General features: G+C 36.6%; 1 protein-coding gene across 9 annotated transcripts in view; it reads left to right on the plus strand.

Moving 5' to 3' along the window:
• Positions 1-23,251, plus strand: part of GUCY2C (guanylate cyclase 2C) — a 114,929-nt gene that overhangs the window by 7,475 nt on the left and 84,203 nt on the right. For 8 of the 9 annotated variants that reach the window (XR_009048345.1, XR_009048346.1, XR_009048347.1 and 5 more), the window contains exon 2: positions 21,848-21,954. Coding sequence is in view for 6 of the 9 variants with exons in the window: in XM_057701220.1 (XP_057557203.1) it covers positions 21,921-21,954 (34 nt within the window). In the remaining 3 variants the exon portion in view is untranslated. Of the gene's footprint in view, positions 1-20,495; positions 20,594-21,847; positions 21,955-23,251 lie in introns of all 9 variants that reach the window. The other variant, XM_057701221.1, reaches the window with a different exon arrangement.

The following is a 23,251-nucleotide window of genomic DNA, read 5'->3' on the forward strand; positions in this document are numbered from 1 at the left end:
TCTCTTTTGACATGCGTGGTTAAACCATATTGCTTTACTCTTTTATAAAATGTCAGCTTTTGCATCTCCAGCCCCTTCACTTTTATTTCCTTCTTTACTTTTAATACTTTTATTTCCTTCTTTATATCCCCTGTCAACTGCAAAGATTTGGTGAGATGATTTAGCATTTTAATTCTAGACTGTTGTGATTTCTCTTGCAGAGTGCCTCTTTTTTTTCAAGAATCATTATTTAGCATTTACATTACAAATTCCCAATCACTGTATCATTATCTACTCAGACTTAATTATACATACATCACAGGAATCATAGCTCACTACTATTTGTTCTCTTCTTCATCTTCCGTGATTTTGAAGTCTCTGTTTTGATTTATTTTTCAATTGAGTAGTCTTTTTTGAAGCATTTTCCTTAGGTGAGGTATGTGGGTAATAGAGTCTATGAAATTTTGCAGCTCTGTAAATATCTTTCCTTCCTCCTGGCTGGTAAATGTTATCTTTATGGTATGTAGACCCGTAAGTTGTAGCTCTTTTTTTTTTTTTTCATAGTACTAGAATACGTATTTATTGGAAAAAATTCACATATAAGTAGACCTGTGCAGTTTAAACCCATGTTGTTCAACAAATAACTGTATATCATCCAGCAGTGTTAGCTGTAGTCATCATGTTGTACGCTACATTCCTAGTACTTATTTGTCTTATGACTAGAAGTTTGTCCCTTTTGACCACGTTCCTCCAATTCACCCTCCCACCAGCACCCTCTGATAGCCCCAGATCTGATCCCTGATCTCTTTTTCTGTTTTCTATAAGTTTGGTGTCTTTGTTTGTTTTTTGTTGGTTTTTTTTTTTTTTTGGTAGAATCCACATGTGAGACCATTCAGTATTTGTTTTTGCTGTCTGACTTATTTCACTTAGCATAGTGCCTTTAGAGTTCATCTGTGTTGTCACATGTGGTAGGATTTCCTTGTTCTTTATGGCTGAATAATATTCCTTTCTTTACCCATTCATCCGTCAATGGACACTTAGGTTGTTTCCATGTATTGGCATTTGCAATAGTGCTGCTATGAACATTGGTGCAGATATCTTTTCAAATTAGTGTTTTCATTTCCTTTGGATATATTCCAAGAAGTGGAATTGCTGAATCGTATAGTAGTTCTATTTTTAATTTTTTGAGGACACTCCTTATTGTTTTTTATAGTGGCTGCTCCAATTTACAGTCACACCAACAATGCACTAGGGTTACATTTTTTTCACTTCCACACCAACATTTGTTAACTCTTGTCTTTATGATGGCCGTTCTAACAGGCTTGAGGTGATATCTCATTGTGGTTTTAATTTGCATTTTCCTAGTGACTAGTGATGTTGAACATCTTTTCGTGTACCAGTTGGCCATTTGTATATCTTCTTTGGAAAAATATCTGTTCAGGTTTTTGACATTTTTTATTTGAATTAGTTGCTTTTCTGCATTTCAACTATATGAGATCTTTATGTATTTTGGATATTAACCCTTTCTGAGATGTATGGTTTACAAATACTTTTCCCATTCTGTAGGTTTTTTTCACTTTGTTGATAGTTACTTTTGCTGTGCAGAAGTTTTTTAGTTTGATGCAGTTCCACTTGTTTATTTTTTGCCCTTTGGGTGTGATTTACAAAAAAATCATGACCAAGACCCATGTTAAGGAGCTTTTTCCCTACATTTTCTTTTAGGGGTTTCATGGATTCAGATCTTACATTTAAGTCTTTAATCCATTTCATGTAAATTCGGGGGAGTGGTATAAGATAGGGATCAATTTTCATTTTTTTACATGTGAATATCCAGTTTTCCCAGCAACATTTATTTATTAAAGAGACTGTCACTTCTCCATTGAGTATTCTTGAATCCCTAGTCAAATATTAGTTGACCATTCATATTTGGGTTTATTTCTGGCTCTCATTTCTTTTCCATTGGTCTATTTGTCTGTTTTTATGCCAGTACCAAACTGTTTTAATTACTACAGTATTATAGGATACCTTGAAATCAGGAAAAGCCTCCTGCTTTGTTCTTCTTTCTCATAATTCCTTTGGCTATTTGGGGTCTTTCGTGGTTCCATATAAATTTTAGGAGTTTTTTTTCTATTTCTGTAAAAAGTAGCATTGAAATCTTGATAGGGATTGCACTGAATCTATAGATCTCTTTTGGTAGTATTGACATTTTAACAATATTAATTGTTCCATTCTATGAATGTGGGAAACCTTTCTGTTTATTTGTGTCTTCTTTGATGTCTTTCATCAAGGTCTTATAGTTTTCAGAAGAGAATTCTTTCACCTCTTTGGTTTAATTTATTCCTAAATATTTTATTATTTTTGATGCTATTGTAAATAGGATTAATTTATTTCTTTTTCAGAAAATTTGTTGTTAGTGTATAAAAACACTACTGATTTTTCTATGTTCATTTTGTATTCTGCAACTTTATTGAATTCATTTATTAGTTCTAACAGTTTTTTGGTTGTATCTTCATCTGCAAGTAGAAACAATGTTACTTCTTTTCTGATTCTGATAACTTTTATTTTCTTGCCTGATTGCTCTAGCTAGGACTTTAACCTTTCTCCATTGAATATGATGTTCACTGTAGGCTTCTCATATATAGCCTTTACTTTGTTGAGATATATTCCTTCTGCACCTAATTTGTTGATTGTTTTTATCATTAACAGTTGCTGTATTTTGTCAAATGCTTTTTCTGCCTCAATTGGGATAATCATATAATTTTTTTCTTTTATTCTCATTGGGGGATTTTTGATTACAGGGTCATCAATATCCTTGCTAGTAATTGGTTTTTTCAGATTTTCTGTTTCTTCCTGATTATGTTTTGATAGGTTGTGTGTTTCTAAGAATTTTTTCACTTCTAGGTTGTCCGTTTTGTTGGCATATAGTTATTCATAGCAGTCTCTTATGAACCTTTGCATTTCTGTGGTATCATTTGTAATGTCTCCTTTTTCATTTATAATTTTGTTGATTTGGATTCTCTCTTTTTTCTTTGGTTAGTCTAACTAAGGGTTTGTCAATTATCTTTTATCTTTTCAAAGAACCAGTTCTCAGTTTGGTTCATCTTTTCTGTTTTTCTATTCTCAATTTCATTTATTTTTGCTCTAATCTTTATTGTTTCCTTCTTTCTGCTAATTTCGGGCTCAGTTTGTTCTTTTTTTTCTAGTTCCAAAGGCATAGAGTTAGAATTTTTATTTGGCTTCATGCAAAATAGATAGCAGAACCTAGATTCTTACACTAGTCACATGTCAGGCTTTTTCCCCTTTGTCTTTGTAGAGTAGAATGTAAATGTTAGCAATCTGGACCATATAACTTTTACACTGTTGGAGTGAAAGACTTGAAAGAACCATAGAGGAAATGATAGACGCAATAATATTCTCAACTTACAAAAAAGGGGGTTGAACTTAAAATTCATGTGGGATTGAGGTATCTGTAAGGACATCATAACATTTTTTTTCTATTTGATTTGATTCCATATACTCATATTACTTTGTTAACATTTTTTTAAGATCCACTTTGAGAAATAGCAATTTATAATTTTAGTGAGAGTAATGTAATAATTACCCAGAAGCATATAAAATTTCCCTTTTATTGTTATCTGTGAACTGCTTATAAGGAATTTTAATTTCTGCTTGGTCATTAGTTATCTCTACCAGTGCATATTAATATTTCAGTATCATCTCCAATACTGTCTTATAGGAAAGATACAACCCAGTAAGGCACCTTCAATCTATGTAGATCTCTTCAGAAAGCCATTGTCTTTGATAAAGTTACATATATTCAGACCCAATGAAAGATAGATTCCTGGTGTATGGTAAATTTGGGATTTTCAGTAAACTTTGCTTCAGTAACCAACCAAAGAGATTGTTGCCAGGAAGAAACAAATGAAGCTATGGTTTTATTTGGAGATTAATTTGAAAATCATGTCACATTATATCCCAAGTATAAATCCAAGTTTTGAATTCTAGAAGGACCTTGTGCATGTGTGGGGGGAGAGAGAGAGCAAACTCTCTGGTGTCTCTTCTTATAAGGGCACTAATCCCATCATGAGGACCCCATCCTCATGACCTCATCTAACCTCACTTTCCTCCCATAGGCCTCATCTTCAAAAATCATGATATTGAGGGGAAGAGCGTCAACATATGAATTCTGGAGGACACAAACATTCAGACCATAACACATGCCTTGTATGTTCAAGGAATATCCAGATGGCCAGTGAAGGTCAAGCAGAGTTGGCAAAAAGAAAGACTGGGAGGGGATGAGGTCAGAGGGTATGTTGGCTTAAGATATTGGATGGGCAGTTCCCTTTATTCTGAATGAGATAGGGAGCCACTGGAGGGTCTTAAGTTGAGGAGAAATATCTGACTTATAATTTAAAGGGGCTGGTTTGTTGGCTGTGAGGAACATAAACTGTAGGAGGCAAGAATATAAGAGATGATGATAGTTTGGACCAATGACAGTAATTTGACTCTAAATGCACATTGGAGGTAGAGCCAACATATTGGAAATTGGAGAGGAATTGGATGTAGAGTATAAAAGAAAAAGAAGTATCAAGGAGGGCCTGAGAAAGTAGAGTGGTGGAGTAGAGTTATAATTACTGAGACGAGGACACCTGGGGGAGGAGCAAGCCTGGAGAGAGGGGTAGAGGAAAACAGTAGTGCAGTTTTGGACATAAGAAATTTAAAATATGTATTAGACATCCAGGTGGAAATGTCAACTTGGCAATTACATATACAATTCTTGAGGTTAGGGGAGAAGTCCAGATTAGAAACATATGTATTTAGGTGTCATCAGCATATAGACAGCATTTGGAACCTTGAGATAGATGAGGATCATCTCTTAACCCATGACTCCTTTTTAAGAGGAAATAAACCTTTTCAGAGATCCCTAAAAATCCTTTCCACATATCTCACTTGCCAGAGTAGTGTCACACAGCCATGCCTAAGCTAATCATTGCAAAGGCAATGGGACCATTGCGACTGAATCAGCTAATCAGGAGTTACCTTCTGGATCAGGGGAGGAGCCAAGCCTCCCAGAAGGTCATGCTGAGAATTAGCAGATATCTGTACAAATTGTGGTTCTGCTGGGGAAAAGGATGGGCTTTATAATCATTATAGATATCTTTAGCAACAGAGAGATCAAATTTAAGTGGCAGCTTTTAAAGGTCTGGCATTTTCTTCCTTCTTCCAGCAGGTGGGAGTATTTCCAGCAGTCTTTTTCTTATATCTTTTATAATATTTACAGTTACTACCTCCTCTACAGTTCTCTTCTGCCGTCAAAAGAAAGTGAAAGGAAGTGTGACGTGTTATAGTGAAAACTAAGATACTTTTTCTTTACCTGTGTGACAGTTTATTCTATATTAAGTATTTTCATGAACTAATATCTAATGGATATCTCACTTTAATATAGTAAACTTTGTTAATGATTAATCCACCAATTTTGACATAAACTAAGCTGGGTTTCTTGACTGAGTTGTTTTGACAGTTAAAAAATAATTTTGGATATAAATTATTTAGATAACTTTCCACAGAATACTTTGCTATGAAATCAAAGCTTTAATTACTTACCTTTATTTCATTCTGGAAAAGCTTACAGAAAAGATACCTAAGCATGAAGTTGTCTTATCTTTCATCTTCTAATTATTGCACTATTGTTGCACTGTTAATACCAAATTCATTTTGTATGCAAAATAGTTTTCTGATTCATATATAAATTAGACTAATACACTTTCTTGACAAAAGAAGAGATTTAATTGCATTAGTCACAGTTCAGACTCTGCTCCCACATTGTAAAGAAGGTGTACAGGTAAATATTCATTGTGCACTTTCCTTATTATCCCCTTTCTTTTCTGTAACCTTCATACCCACAGAACAGCTTTGCACTGGGCCAGTAATGCCATTTAAGGCTAACCACCTTCCTCTTTCCCTCACAAAATTGGGCATCTCCTACCATCTCAGGTCTTTAACTGTTCATTGCTCATTTAAAGGATCTGGGAGCCAATCTAGTCATGGTGTAAAGGAAGAAAATTAAAGACAAAATTCAATAGTAGATTTCCACTTCCGAAGAAGTAGGGTAGATGTGCTTTGCCATGTTCCTCCTGCTAAGTACAGCAAAAACCTTGGACATTATATGTAAAACATAAGAATACTCTAAATGGTGGAGAGAAAAAGATTGACAAGGGAACTCAGAATCCAATGAACAACAAAGTGGTGGGTTTTCTGGGTTTTCTTTTTGGTACATAGGTCACAGACTTGGAACTGCAGAAGCTGGCAAACCGGAAACACTAACTAATGCAGACAAAACAAGTCCAACAAAAGCTTACTCTCTAGCTGGAGGACCAGGAAAGGGAAACCTAACAATTTGAAAACTTTTAGACAGTAACAACTCTCTCCAGCCAAATACCAAAGAGAAACTGTAGTCCCACCCAACCTCTACCAGAAAAGGAGCTCAGATTTCCACCTTTGCCAGGCTGTAAGAAGGCTTGAGTGAATAACCTAGACTCCCATCTCCACCTGGCAGTAATGAGGCTGTGTCTCTCCTTTTCCCTGCCAGAGTGATGCCCAAAGAAGCCAGGTAAAACAGAAGGTGAAAATAAAATTCAGAGTCTCATAGCGTAATATCCAAATGTCCAGATTTCAATAGAAAATCACGTTATACCAAGAACCAGAAAGACCTCAAACTGAATGAAAAAGATAATCAAATAGATGCCAACATTGAAATGGTAGAGCTGTTAGAATCATCAGTCAAATATTTTAAAGCAGCCATCACAAAAATAATGAGAAATTATGAACACACTTGAAACAAATGAAAAAACAGAATTTCATCAAAGAAATAGAAGATATGAAAAAGAACTACACAGATGATTTGTTACAGCAGTGAAACTATTCTGTATGATACTGTATTGGTGGATACTTGTACAGTGTCGAGAGTGAACTGTAAACTATAGACTTTGAGTAATAATGATATGTAAATTAGGCTCATCAATTGTAACAAATATACCACTCTGTGGTGATGATGCTGTGATGTTGGTAGGGAACAAGACTGTGCATGTTGTGTGGGGGCCATAAATATATGGGAACTCTGTGTATTTTCTGCCTAATTTTGCTGTGAATCTAAAATTGCTCTAAGAAAATAAAGTCTGTTAAAAGAATTAAATGTAAAATTTAGAACTAAAAAATACATTAATTTAAATAAAAACTCAGTGGATAGGCACAAAAGCAAAATGTAGAAGAAAAAGGAAAGAATCAGTGAACTTGAAGACAGAACAAAAGAAATTACCAATCTGAATAATATAAAGAAAAGAGAAGAAGAAACAGCCTCAGAGACTTGTGGGAATATAACAAAAGATCCAACATTCATGTCATTAGACTCTCAAAAGAAAAGAAAGGAGGGCTGAAAAAGTATTCAAAGAATAATGTATGAAATGTCCCAGATTTGGCAAAAGACATAAACTTAGATTCAACAATGTGAGTAAACTCCAAGGAGCATAAAATCCCCCAAACCCTACCAAGACACATTAAAGTCAAACTTCCGAATGCTAAGGACAAAAATTCTTGGAGGCAATGAGAAAGAGGTGACAACTTATATATATGAAGAAAACTATTCCAATGATAGCACATTTCTCATCAGAAATTGTGAAAGCCAGAAGGAAGTGCCACAAAAATTTTCAAGTGTTGAAAGAAAAGAACTGACAACCCCAAATTCTGTATATAGCAAAAATACACTTTAGGAATGAAGGGGAAATCAAGACATTCTCAAGTTAAAGAAAACTAATAGAATTTGTCACTAGCAGACCCACTCTAAAATAATGGCTCAGAGAAGTTCTGTAAACTTAAAACAATAAAAGAAGGAATCACAGAACATTGCAAAGGAAGGAAGAACGTGATAAGCAAAAATCTGAGTAATTACAATAGACTCCCTTCTCTTGGGTTTCCTAAATTATGTTTGATGATTGAGACAAAAGTTATAACTCTAAATATATGTAGAGTAAATATTTAAGAAGATTATATTACAAATGGGGAGGGTAAAGAGATGTAAGGGAGGGTGAGGATTCTCTACTTCATTTGAACTGGTCAAATGATGACACCAGTAGACTGTGATAAGTTGTGTGTATATAATACCTAGAGCAACCATTTTAAAAAGTTACATAGAGAGATACACTCAAAAACATTATAGATAAACCAAAATAGAATTCTACAAAATGTTCAAGTAACCCACAGGAAGACAATAAAAATTAAACACAAAAAATAAAAACAGAAAGCACATAGAAAGCAAACATTAAAAATGGTGGACTTAAGCCCTAACATATCAATAATTACATTAAATGTAAATGGTCCAAGTAAACAAATTAAAAGTAATTCTGGCAGAATGGACTTGAAAACATGACCCAGCTATATGATGTCTATAAGAAACTCATTTCAAATATAAAGATATAGGCAAATTGAAAGTAAAAGGATGTAAAAATTTGTATCACACAAACAATCTAAAGAAAGCATATGTTCTGTATTAAAATCAGATACAGTGGAATTCAGAGAAAAAAACAAAACAAAATAAAACCCACCAGAGACAGAGAGGGACATAATGTAATGATAAAAGTGTCAATCCACCGAGAAGACATATTAATCCTAAATGTGTATGTACTAAGTAGCAGGACTGAAAAATATGTGCAGCAAAAACAAATAGGAAAGGAAAAATAGACAAATCTACAATTATAACTGGAAACTTCAACACTCCTTTTTCAATAATTGATAGAACAACTAGACACAAGGATAGCTGGCAAGGATATAGAAGTCAACAGCATCATCAAACAACAGGATCTTATCAACATTTATAGAACAGTCCTCCCAACAATAGCAGAATACATATTCTTTTTAAGTGCCCAGGGAACATGTACAAGATAGACCATATCCTGGGCCATAAAACAAACTTCAAAATGTTTTTTAAAATTTAAATCATGCAGCGTGTGTTTTCTTGCCATCATGGAATCAAACTAAAAATCAACTGCAAAAGGAAAACAGGAAAATTTCCATACATTTGAAAGCTAAACAACATACTTAATTGTTGTTTTTCAAAAAGGAAACCTCAAAGCAAATAAAAAGGGTATTGAATGGAAAGAAAATGAAAATATATCAAAGTATTGACTATAACTAAAGCATTGCTAAAAGGGAAACATAACATTAAATAAACATATAAGAAAAGAGGAAAGGTCTCAAATCAATAAGCTCTCACCTAGAAAAAGAAGAGCAAAAGAAATTCAAAGGAGGCAAATGTAAGGAAATATTAAGGATAAGAGCAGAAATCAATTATTGGAAACAGAAAGACAGTACAGGAAATCAATCTAACTTTTTTTTAAAGATCAATAAAATTAATAAACTTCTTGCAAGACTGATAAAGCAAAAAAAGACAAATTACTGATATCAAGAATAAAATAAGGGATAGCACTACAGACTGCACACACTGAAGGCATAGTAAGGGAACCAGGTCTGCACACATGAACTTGACAACTTAGATGAAATGGGCCAATTCCTGAAAAAAGTACAAACTTCCACAGATTATCTAAAATGAAACAGATAATGCTAATAGAGCTATAGCTATTAAGGAAATTGAAGTCACATTTTTAAAAAGTGACCCAAAAGAAAACTCTCCAGGCCCAGATGGTTTCACTCAAAAATTATATAAAACATTAAAAGAATTAATACCAATTCTAAACAATCTCTTTGAGAAAATAGAGAAGCAAATACTTCTTGACTTATTTTATAAGCCTAGCATTATCCTGATACCAAAACAAGACAAAGGCAGTACAAGTAAGGAAGGAAGGGAGAGAAAGAGGGAGGGAGGGAGGGAGGAGGGAGGAAGAACATTGCAGACCAATATCCCTCATGAATATAGATGCAAAATTCCTTATCCAAATATTAGCAAATATAATTCAATATAGAAAAAGAATTAGGCATAATTAATTAGGTATATTCTAGGGAAGCAAAGATGGTTCACTATCTTAAAATCAATGTAATCTATCATAGCAACAGAAAATTGCATAATATTAACAGATGCAGAAAAATCATTTGACAATATTCAAGATCCATTATGATAAAAATTGTCAGATAATAAGGAATAAAGGGAAACTTCCTCAATTTGACAAAAAATCTACAACAGAACTATAGATGGGGCTTCCCTGGTGGCGCAGTGGTTAAGAATCCACCTGCCGGGCTTCCTAGGTGGCGCAGTGGTTAAGAATCTGCCTGCCAATGCAGGGGACACAGGTTTGATCCCTGCTCCAGGAAGATCCCACATGCTGCAGAGCAACTAAGCCTGTGTGCCAAAAAAAAAAATGTTCATTAGTCAGTTAAAAAAAAAAAAAGAATCCACCTGCCAATGCAGGGTACACAGGTTCAATCCTTGGTCCAAGAAGATCCCACATGATGCTGAGCAACTAAGCCTGTGCACCACAACTATTGAGCCTGTGCTTTAGAGCCCGTGAGCCACAACTAAATGAGCCCACATGCCACAGCTATGAAGCCCACACACCTAGAGCCCATGCTCTGCAATAAGAGAAGCCACGGCAATGAGGAGCCTGTGCACCCCAACGAAGAGTAGCCCCCACTCACCGCAACTAGAGAAAGCCCGTGTGCAGCAACAAAGACCCAACACAGCCAATAAATAAATAAATTTATTTTTTAAAAAAACTATAGTTAACATTACACTTGATGAAATACTGAATTCTCCCCTTTGCTTCCCCAAGACTGAAAACAAAGCAAGGTCAGAGTCACACTATTCAAGATGAACATTAATTATGTTTCTATGTACTAGTAATGGATATATGGACACCAAAATTTTAAATATAACACCATTTATAATCACTCAAAAAATGAAATACTTAGGTGTAAATCTAACAAAGCATGTATAGTACTTGTAGCTGAAAACTGCAAAACTCTGGTGAAAGAAATCAAATACAATTCAAGTAAATGGAAAGACATACCGTGTTCATGAATTGGAAGATGCAACATAGTAAAAATATTTCTTCCCAAGTTGGTATACAGGATTAATGCGATTTCTATCCAGATAATGGCAAGATTTTTTGAAGGCATAAACAATATTTTAAAATTTATGTGGAAAGGCAGAGGAAGTAGAACAGCTAAAACAATTTTGGAAAAGAAGAAAAGTAAGAAGAGTCAGTCTACCTGATTTCAATACTTATTATATAATTACAGTCATAAAGACTGTTAAAGGCAGAGGATAAATCCATACATCACTACAACTGAACAGAGAATTCAAAAATGAATCTATACAAACATGATTTTGATGAGGATGCAAAAGCAAAGCAATAGAGGAAAGATGGCCTTTCCAACAAGTGATACTGAAGCAGTTGGACATCCATAGGCAAATAAAGGAATGAATGAATGAACAAATGAATGAATGATGACCCTCCATCTCAGTCTCACTTAAAATAACTCAAAATGGATTAAAGACTTAAATGTAAATTTAAAACTATAAAACTTCTTTAAAATAGGGGAAAGTCTTTGGTATCTAAGGCCAAGTAATTAGATCGTAGACTTGACACAAAAGCATTATCCATAAAAGAGTTCCATAAACTGGACTTAAAACTAAAAACTCTTTTTCTGTAAAGTACCCTTTGAACAGAGGATGAAAAGATAAACTACAGACTGGGGAAGATGTTTGCAAACCATATTTGACAGAAGAGTAGCATGTAGACAGTCCAATTATTTTTTTTATGGAACAGGTAGAACAAATTAAAATTTATAATAAATTGATAAAAATAAATCAGACAACTGCTGTGTGTTGCAGAACAATCTACCCACCAATTTAGTGAATTAACAAAACAAATGTTTTGTAATGTTTCATAATTTGGGGCATCAGAAATTCAAGTAGTGCTTGCCTGGCAGGTTTCTCTGCTTTTTTTTTTAAAGCTCTTTATTGGAGTAAAATTGCTTTACACTGTTGTGCCAGTTTTTGCTGTACAACAGAGTGAATCAGCAGTATTTATACATATATCCCCATATCCCCTCCCTCCCGCATCTCCTTCCCACACTCCCTATCCCACCCCTCTAAGTTATCACTGATCATTGAGTTGATCTCCTAGTGTTATGCAGCAGCTTCCCACTAGCTATCTATTTCACATTTGGTGGTGTGTAGAAGACAGTCCAATCATGGGCAAAAGACATAAACGGACATATCACCTGAGATATGCAAATGACAAATATGCACATGAAAAGATGTTCAACATCAATACCTGTTAGGGAGACGAAAGTTAAAACCACAATGAGCTATCACTAAACACCAGTTAGAATGGTCAGAATTAAAAATAGTGACGCCACCAAATGCTGGTGAGAATGCAGAGAAACTGAATCACTAATATGTTGCTAGTGGGAGTATAAGTACAGCCACTCTAGAAAACAGCTTGGCAGTTTCTTACAAAACTTAATACAATGCTACCCAGCAATTGTACTCATTGGCATTTATCCCAGAGAAATGAACATTTATATCCACAGAAAAACCTGTACGTGATTGTTCACAGAAGCTTTATTTGTAGCAGTCCCAAACTAGAACAGCCCAGATGTCCTTAAATGACTGAACAGTTAAACAAACCATAGTACATCTATACCATGGAATACTATTCAGCAATAAAAAAGAATAAACTACTAAAGTACATAACAACCTGGAGAATTTCCATAGAATTATACTGAGTGGAAAAAAAAGCCGATCCCAGAAGGTTATGTACTGTATATTTCCATTTACATAGCATTTTTGAAATAAGTATATATACATTGAGAATGTATCAGTGGTTTCTAGAGGTTTGCATGGGGATGGCAGGAGGGAAGTGGGTGTGGCTATGAAAGGGCAGCATGAGAGATTCTTTATTCTTTCAGTGTCAATATCCTGGTTGTGATATTGCACCATAGTTTTGCAAGATGTTACCATTGGATAAACTGGGTAAAGGATCCATGGGATCTGTCTTGTATTTTTCCTTAGAACTGCATGTAAGTCTTCACCTATCTCAAAATAAAAAACCTAATTTTTTTAAAAAAGTAAGAATATTTTTAAATGTTTCTGATTAGAAATGCTGCTGAAACACCTGATAAAAACAAATGCAAAATAATCACTGAGTTAACATACTTAACATATACGCCTCAAAAATTTACAGAGATGAAATCTGCCCCTCCCCTCAATAGAAAAATCACTAACCACACACAAAAAACTACATAAACAAGTGTCAGAAGAAACAAATGGCAGAATCAGGCCACAGAGTTTGCAGATATTGGATTCAGCAGTTTTAGAACATACAATAAGTGAATTTATTATGTTTAAAAAAATAAAAAAGGGATTTTATGGTTAAAAAAAAGTATTTATAAGATTAGAAAACAGGTAAAGACAGAAATTAAAGATACAACTCCTAAATTTAAACTCAGTGGACAGGTGAAGCATCTTCTTTGGCATAGCTGAAGAAAGAGTTGGAGAGCTGGAAGATAAATCTGAAGAAATGATCCAGAATGCAGCATAGATAGGGAAAAATAAAACACTACAAGAGAGATATTAAGAAATACAGAAGATAAAGTGAGAAGGTACACCTCTGTCTAATAGAACTTTCAAAAGCAAAGAAGAGAAAGAATGAGAATGAGGTAGTATTTGAATATTTGAGCTGGTGGTTGGCACTATCCAGAAGTGATCAAAGAAACTACTCCTCATAATCAGGAAGATGAATAAATCCCAAATAGAAAAATAAAATTAAATATCATCCTAGAAACTCTATGGTAGACCTGTAGAACCCAGAAGACAAGAGGTTCTAAAAACCTTTAGAAAGAAAAGACAAAGGGATCATGATTAAACAGATGACTTCTCAACAGGAACAGTGGAAGCCAGAACACTGCAGAATATATCTTCAAAGTACTCTCACCCTAAAATTGTATAGCTGTTGAAAAATGTCTTTAAACTTATAAAATGATTCTTAATTTAACTCCTAATAAGAGCAATGTAATTAGAAATCTGACATATCATTTCTCACCTGTTAAATAACCCAAAGTCTAAAAGTTTAACAACACATTCCGTATGAGGGGCTGTGAAGAACCAGGTATTCTCACATATTACAGGTGGGAGTGCCTCACATGAAAGGCCTAAGTTAGTAAATCTAGCAGTATACACCAAAACTATAGCTTGCGTTTACTCTTTGACCCAAATATCTCCCTTCTGGGAATCTATTTTTCAGATACAGTTACACAGCTGTAAAATAATGTGTACAAATTACCCATTGTAGCAAGGATTGGGAAAAATTCATGTTCAATAAAATAGGAGACTGCCTAAATAAACAACAAAAAAATCTACATGATGAAATAATATGCAGCTATTTAAAAAATAAGAATGAAGATCTCTGTGTACAGGTATGTGTGGGAAGACATTCGGGAACCTTTTTGATGTGGGCCAAGCGATGGGATTCTTGAGCAGTGGAGGAGCTGAGGGTGCGGGGCGTGGAGACTAATATCACCCTGTTTGGTCCTGAAGGATGGCTGGTTAGCCAAAGACGGGTAAGATTCCTCAGAGGAGGAACAACCTAAGACAGGCACAGCCGCAGAGGGGCCAACAGGGGTGGTGCATAGAACCTTCCTTATATCACCGTGTTTGGCCCTAGAGGATGACTGGTTAGCCAGAGACGGGTAAGATTCCTCAAGGGAGGAACAACCTAAGACAGGCACAGTCGCAGAGGGGCCAACACGGGTGGGGCACAGACCCCTAATATCTGAGAGAGGTCTCCTGCCCCCAGGGCTGTTTTGCTCTCCACCCCCAGCTCAGATCCACACCTGCTCAACTCAGACCCAGGAAGTAAACAAAGATAATTGCCTCAATCATGTGAGGCCTTTGACTGTTTATGAGTGTAACCTGAGAATGTTAGCCCACGAACTCAATAAAAGCAACCTGGGATGAGTCAGCAGGGCTCTTGATCCGAGAGGTCTTGAGCCCCCCGGTCCCACTTTTCTCTTCAGTCTGTGTCTGTGTCTTCTTCAAGCTTGCGGCACCCGTCACTTGCCTCGAGTCGCCGAGCTGGTCTCGGCAGGTATGGTCATAGTTCTAGGATTTTTGCTATTAAATGATGTCAGTGGACAAGAAAGAAGGTTAAAAAATAATATATTCATCTATGCTTTTACTTTTATTTTTTCTAAATTTATTCATTTATTTTATTGGAGGTATTGAGTCTTCATTGCTGAGCATGGGCTTTCTCTAGTTGCGGCGAGTGGGGGCTACTCTTCGTTGCAGTGCTCAGGCTTTTCATTGTGGTGGCTTCTCTTGTTGTGAAGCACAGGCTCTAGGTGCATGGGCTTCAGTAGTTGTGGCACGGTGGGCTCAATAGTTGTGGCTCACAGGCTCTAGGTTGCAGGCTAAGCAATCGTGGCACATGGACTTAGTTGCTCCACAGCATGTGGTATCTTCCCGGACCAGGGATCGAACCCGCGTCTCCTGCATTGGCAGGTGGATTCTCAACCAGTGTGCCACCAGGGAAGTCCTCATCTATGCTTTTAAAAAGCTGGAATGATTAAAGCGAAATTAATAAAAGTTGTTACCTACATAAGGTGGGTAGAACAGAATAGCGAGGACAATGATTGGAATTAAATCATGTAGATCATTTTTATATTTGATTGTTTCTTACTGAGTTGCAGGTGTCTTAAGATAATCTGCCATGTTAACCCTTTGGCAATTATTCATACTACAATTATTTCTCTTAGTTGTATTTTCACTCTCTTTATAGTGCACTTGATGAATAGAAGTTCTTAATTCTAATGTAGGAGAAAAAAAACTAGCTTTCCCTTTGTGATTTTCACTATTTTTGTGTTGTTTTTTAAAATGGAATCTGCCCTAAATATTCAAGAACAGATTATTCCAACCTTATATTCAGTGCAAACTCTCCCAAAGAATAGAAAAAAGAAACAATACTCGCCAACTTGTTATGAGATTAGCACAATCTTGACACCAAAACCTGACAAAGGCAATACTTTCTCATTTCTGACCAATCTCACTCAAGACACAGATGCAAAAATCCAAATGAAATAATAGCAAACCAAATCTAGCAATGTATAGATAACAAAATAAGTATATATCATGACCAAATTGGGTTTATTTCAGAATGCAACTATTCCACGAATTAATATGATAAATATACTGATATAATTTCCTCATGAAAAAAATAAAAGTAGAACAAACATTTGATCACCTCAATAGATAGAGAAAGCAATACAACTAAAACATTGTTTATGATTAGAAACTCGGGAACTTAGAAGGAAATGTCATTAACCTGATAAAAGAATCTAAAAAATAAAATAAAAGCTAAATTCCTACAGTGAATTTCATACTTAATGGTGAAATGTTAAAAATCATTATTTTTAAAATAGGAAATATAACAAGATATGCACTCTTAGGTGAAAAGAGTCGATAAGAAAGGAGGGAAAATGAGAATATAAAAACTATCTTACCAGCCTACCTAGGCAAACTAAGATACGCAATCTCCCAATCTCTATTTGGAACAATATTATAAAAAGAAAAAAATATCATTTAGCAAATGATGTGCTTTCATATATAAAAAACTTTCATCTACAAATTATTAGTATGTAATAAAAGAGCTTAGCAAGGCTGCCAATACAAGATCAATACAAAAAAATTTAAATTGCTATCCATAAACAATAAGATTTTAAAATCACAGCTTACAATTTACTTGCAGTAACAACAAACATATAAATATATAGTAGTTATGAATAATTCTAATAGTGTACAATATACTTATGTTGAAAATAGTAAAACTTCATTTAGATACATCTATAAAGAATGTAAGTAAAGGGATCAAGCAGGTTCCTGAATAAGAAGACTCATACTAAAGATGTCTAATGCCCCAGATTGATCTTGTTCATAGATTTTAACCTTTACACACACTATGCTCTAAAAATACTATGGAAGAAATTACCTTTTTTTTTTAGAAGAAGGATATTTTAAGTGCCTTTCTAACTTCTTCATCTACACCCTAAAATATTTTGCATTCCTTCCGAGTGTAATAATGGGAGGAAGAAAGCAGAAGAATACAAATTCTGTATTGGTGTGGAGAGAATATTAAGGTTGATTATAAACAACGAAAAATGTCAGGAGAGAATAGTCATTGGGAGGTTAATATTGGCAACTATTATAAACCACCTTATAATGCTTTGTGCTTTTCAAATTACTGCAGTGTCCACTTTTTCTTTTAATTCCTCAAGGTCTTGTAAAATATTTATTAAGTTTTGACTGCAGTGTTCTAGGAGATGGAGATACAGAAATGAATAAGCTCAATTCGTTGAGTTCCTATACCTTAAATTCTAATGTGGGAGGCAAATTAATTAATAAACAAGATAATATCAAATGATGATAACTTTTATAAAGAGAGTAACGCAGAGTAGCATATGAGAGAATGACTAGGGGAGCAAGGTGTTCTTTAAACTGGTCAATCACAAGAGGTGTCTCTAGGAGGTGCCATTTGCGCTGAAATCTCATAACGATGAAGATGCCAGTGGCAGAGAGTTCCAGGCAGAGAGAACAGTTGCTGCAAATGTCCTTAAGTGAGTGGAACTCGGTATCTGTCCTTTAGTACAGGGGTCTCAGCTCAGAACTCAGAAGAGTAGAGGGAAAATTATTTCTTGCCCTTCCCCCCTCCCCCAGCAGCCTCTGGGACGATTCATTTTTATAATTTTCTTTCATAAAAGCTAACTAAACAAAATGCCTTGTGTGGCACCAGATCGTATTCTTATAAATTAAACACTCCCAAGATTTTGCCATTTTCCCTTTACCTGTTTTGCTTTCCTATGTCTGTTATCCTTTTATATTCTTTTACACGTTTGTGTATCACATTTTATTTCCCTTCAAGTTTCCTCACTCTGCTTCCATAAACTACTTCTTTGTTATTGAAGTTGGTCTGATTTGTTGCCCTCCAGATGGCTCACCACATGCCCTCCTCACTAGCTCCCAGCCCCCAGTCTCAATTAATCAGCTCCGAGTGGAAAAGGCTTTGCTTCTGGAAGGTGGCAAAACCCACCCAGATTCTGCCACTTACCATTCAAGCCGCCGGCCTCGGACCCAAATGTTACCAACCAGGTTCTTAACCTTCCTTAATCAATAGAAATTGATCAGAGGCCAGACAAGAAATTCAGGCTAGGATTTATTGGGGCCCTTGCTGCAGCAGGGGGTAGTGAGAACAAGTAACAGGTTTCCTTGCTAGCTAACTCCCCGAGGTGGGGAGTGGGTGGGGTGGCGAACTGGTTCCTTATATGGGGGATGGTAGGGGTGTGTCCAGGGGTCAGGCCGGAGGGCGGCTTAGGTGGTCTGCCCACCCTTTGGTGGTGTTGAGTGCAGGGGCCATGTGCAGGACCCTGCTTTTGCTCCCAAAACCCTGTTTTTGCTCCCAGCTCTTCAGAAGCAGCAGTTGGGCTTTTTGGTCTCTTTGTATCTTGTCCGTAATTTGCCCCAACTGTGCATTCATGCAGTTATTTTTAGTCCCGTGTAGGGACTTTGTATTTCATTTCTCAGGAGACGTTTATCCAGGTGCAAGCTTTGCAGCACTGCAGCAAAGGGTCTCAGGTCCCAGGTCCTAGCCTGTCTTACAAAGGGTTTCCTTCCTCCTTAAAATGGAGATGATAAAAGTCTCCAAAGTACAATTGGGAAGAGTCAAGGAGTTAATGGGCATAAAGAAGGCAGTGAAGCGGCAGGTACCAAGTAGGAGCTCAGTAAATGGCAGGTGTTAATTCTCATGGCGCTTTGAGTTTTCTCCCACTTCCACCTCAGTGACCCTGCCGTGCTTTTCCAAAATTTTATCTTAAGCCCAATAACTTCTATTTTAAAAATAGATATCTTGTTTGTTAGTTGTCTGCCTCACACGCAGACATTTATTAAGCGAACATTTATCAGCAGAGAAGACATAGCCAGTTTGACAAAGTCGAACTCTGTCCTCTGCTCAGGCCTCAATGTTTTCATCCTTTTTCTCTATCAGTCTTCCCTGAACTTCCATTCTAGGTCCTCAGCCCTCTCCATCTTCTCAGGAATCTTCACCAGGCTCTTTACACATTCTGATTTAGGAATTGTTTTCATCTGAGGATACCACTTCTAGGAAGCCTTCAACTTGAACCAACTTGAACCGGGGGAATTTGAAACTGGTATCTCAATTCTTTTTTTTTTTTTTTAAGAACTTTTATTGAGATACAATTGACATACAGTAAACTGCATATATTTAAAGTGTACAATTTGATTTTTTTTCTTATTAGTAATATATATATGGCAGTCCTAATCTCCCAATTCATCTCACCCCACCCCCCACCCCGCCGGCTTTCCCCACTTGGTGTCCATATGTTTGTTCTCTACATCTGTGTCTCTATTTCTGCCTTGCGAACCAGTTGATTTGTTGAAGCTGGTATCTCAGTTTCTGTCTACCTCTACCTTTTCTCCCCTTCTTCAACTCAAAAGCATTAAACGGTAAAACTGCTTTTTTATTCCTAATCATCCTTCTTTCAAGAGCGAATACGTAACCTGTTTTGTTTTTTTTTTAAGTGTCCACTTCTTCTATAGGGGTCATGCAGAAATTCCCCATAAGCAGCACCCTATACCCTGAGTAGCAACAATATACAAGAAATTTGACCAGAAACTTCTTTACCCAACTTCCTCCGTTTTTTTCATGATTAAAGATGTAACCGAGGAGGACTCTACGGGGCCTTCCCCGGACAGACCTCTCCCCTCAGGTCCTCTGCTTTAGCTCCTCTCTGATACTGTTACTCTCTAGGTAACAGTATCTGATGCACATTCCCTCAGTTGGTTTACAGATGCTAAAATCCCCACCAAATGGAAGAAGTTAACTACTTGGTGAAAATGAGCGGACCTATTGGAGTCTGAGGATTGATCATGTTAACCCCTGTGACTTTGCCCTGTTTACCATCAACCAATCAGAGAATTGCACAAGCTAATCACATACCCTGTGACTCTCCTTCCTCACCTGCCTCCCTGAAACCCATTGGGGAGTTTGGGTTTTTAGAGCATCAGCTGCCCCAGACTCCTTGTCTGGCATCTTACAATAGACACTGCGCTTTCCTTTATCACAACCCAATAGACTGGCTTTACATGCAGGTGAGCAGACCCAAGTTTGGTTTGGTAGCAAAATCCAAACCTCCAGTATCATTATCATCATTCCTGCTGATTTCACGTTTGTGTTGCAAACTACCTTTGCCACTTTCTCTCTAAATTTATGCCAAGAATTCTCACTAGCCTCCACATTTACATCCTCGTATAATTGTATTTTCTTTCCTGACAGATTTACAGCTTTGTACTTTGTTTTGTTGACTCTTGGCCTCCCTTTCTCTGACAAGCACCTTAATTTAAATACTCTCTCCTTTTATTTCACAGGGATGTTATGGGTGCCAGCTGTAAATGGACTTGATTTCTTTCTCACTGTCTATTTTACATCCTTGCTTATCAGGGACAGTCTATCACTGCCTAGATCTCTGAGTGTTTTAAAAGCCTATAAAGGTGTTTGAGACCTAAAAGAAAGACGTCTGGGCTCCAAATACAAAAAAGGTAACTAAAACATCAAAGCTAATATGTTATTCCAGTAGCAAAACTATAAAACTCCTTTCAATTTTTTACAGAAAAATTTTTTTACAGAAAAATGATACATATCAAATATATTAAATGTGGTTGCATCTTAATACATTTGATATGCTGTGTCTTCAGGCAACCAGTTTCTGCAATCTTGAAGGATTAATAAGATTTTTCTCCCCGTGCTCTTCTTATCCCTTTCCATCTAATCTTATTTCATCAGGCATTTGTTCCTCCTTCAAATAATTTTGCCAAGTTTTAAGCATTCAACAAATTTGTTTTTCCTAATCTCATATGTAACTTGAAAAGGAGTATCTACCACTCTGCATTTCAGAACTTCTTTCTTTCAAAGATATCCTGCTGATTCACTGTAAATATATTCCAAACAATAAAAAAGTATGTCTAAATAAATGTAGTTTAAAGTTTTGTTCCTGTGGTAGATTCTGAATATTTGTTTTAGGGATAATTTTTTAATCATATGTAGCCATATAATAATTTCTTGAATACAACTGAAATTTCTTTCCATTACCATTCTTTTCTAATAAAGTGAAGTTTGTCATATACTTCGCTTTTTCAATTCAATTAATTTCAACTACATAAATTTTCAATTAAAGTTAGAGAAGATATACCTACTATACACAAAAGTAGCACAAAGGAAGGAACAATTGATTCTGCCATTTAGAGAATGGCATCAAGGAATAATAATCACTGACAGTTGTTAAACCACTTCTAGGTGCCAGGAACTTTATAATACCATTTTCTGCTTTAATTAATCCAAATTTCGCCATGCTAGAATCTGTGACGTTCACAGCAACAGTAATAACTTAGTATTTACTTGTTGGTGCTCCTGTGAGTATTTCTCGAAGTTGCTAGGCCTGTCTTGAATATTGTCCCGTAAGTCTCTTTGTCCTGGGTACTGCTACGGGCCCACTAAGCATGAGGGTCTCCAGGGGGTTCTGCCACCTGGTGAGTACAATTTGCTCATACAGTGAAGTCCCCCACTGGGTGCTGCCCCAGCTCCAGCCACCCCGACAACCACCATGGAGGACTCTGAGTGCCAGAGCAGGCTGCCAGTTTTTGGTCAAGTGAAGAACAACATCGCTCTTCTTTATGCGATGGAGCCTGTTAGAGGGCCCCTAGGCGAGTATATCTATGACTTAATATTCTGCTGAGTTCTTTATCAGGTTGTTTTTCCAGTTTTTTATTCCAGGCCTTTTTCTCTTTTGAACTAAGGTCTGCATGTATGGACTGGATTGGAGACAGAGTTGAATAATAAGGCAACTATAGCTTGGCTGTTTCCCTGGGCATGAATCACCGATGGTGTGCCTCTTCAACCCCAGGTGAGTGAATGTTCTTTGGGCAAATCCCATCAATCATCTGGCACACCTACCCACATCCAGACTCCAACAAGGGTCACAGCTCAGGCTTATGGGCTAGAATAGAAATTAAATTTATTTTACAAATAAGAAAACTAAAGATCAGCAAATGTAGGTAATCCGCTCAAGTTCCTATGCTTAACAAACAGGTGAAACACGATTCAAATCCAGCTTCAAGTTTTATGGGTCTTGTTTTTTTCTTTAAGAATATCACACTGCCTCATGAAACTCAAAGATGCTCTTCTTTACCTCAAGATATGCAATTCTGTTCTTTAAATGCTTGCCTTACCTTTCCAACTACGTAAAGAAGCATCAATAAACAAAACTGACAGTTACTCTGTTCGTAAGGAGTTTACACTTCAAGGAACTGATCACTTTTTTTCGTCTTTCCCAAGCTATTATTTTAACCCATATAACTAGGAGGAAGTAATTCTTGAGCTGCCCTGGAGGGGATGAGGGGTGCAGCGGGTAGGAGTGGGAAAGAGTAGTATCTGGCTTCTCTACAGGAGAGTACAGAGTTCCTTTTTCAGGATTGACTTATTAACCCAACTAACAGCTCTTTGGCAGCCTAGGGCCTGTTTCCTTCTGTGTGTCGGAGGTAAGAGAAAACAAACAAAGCTGTTTCCAGAGCACGAAGAACTTTATTGCAGCTGAAATGCACTACTACTGTCTCCAGCACATATTTCCCTTAGCACATAAACATAGCCACCTGGACAGAGGAGGTAATCCAAGAGTCGCTAGGAAATTGAACAGAATTCCAGCCACCCCTGCAAGTATATAACAATCATCTACTCCGGCCTTTCCTGAGCACATAAGAAGACTGTACAAAATGGGCTCAGGAAGGAGGGAGAGGAAGACATTGCTCAAGGATTACATAGAGTTTCTTTTGGAATGAGGGAGGGGAAGGCAAGAGGAAACAGGTATAACAAGGAAAAGACACAAGCCTGTCAGCCTGAAGCACCCAGGCACTGGTGCTAGGGTTAGATATGCAGCCCTAGTGTACAATAGTGATTCAGGTGTCAGTCTGGTCACTCGACCTCGTGATCTAGATGAGATGACTTTGACTCTCATCGAATCCTTGTAGAAAGTCCAAAAGCACTTCCCAATATTTCTTCAAACCCTGAAGTCTTAAACTACTGTGATCATCTCTGACTTCAGACTCCTGCTTCCAAGAATCACCTAGCCGTTCTACGCCTGTTCTTACCCCATCAATCTAGACGCAGATCTGAGCACCTTTCCATAATTCCCACAAGTTAGGCAA

Source organism: Hippopotamus amphibius, chromosome 12 (genome assembly GCF_030028045.1).
Source record: "Hippopotamus amphibius kiboko isolate mHipAmp2 chromosome 12, mHipAmp2.hap2, whole genome shotgun sequence".
NCBI lineage: Eukaryota > Metazoa > Chordata > Mammalia > Artiodactyla > Hippopotamidae > Hippopotamus > Hippopotamus amphibius.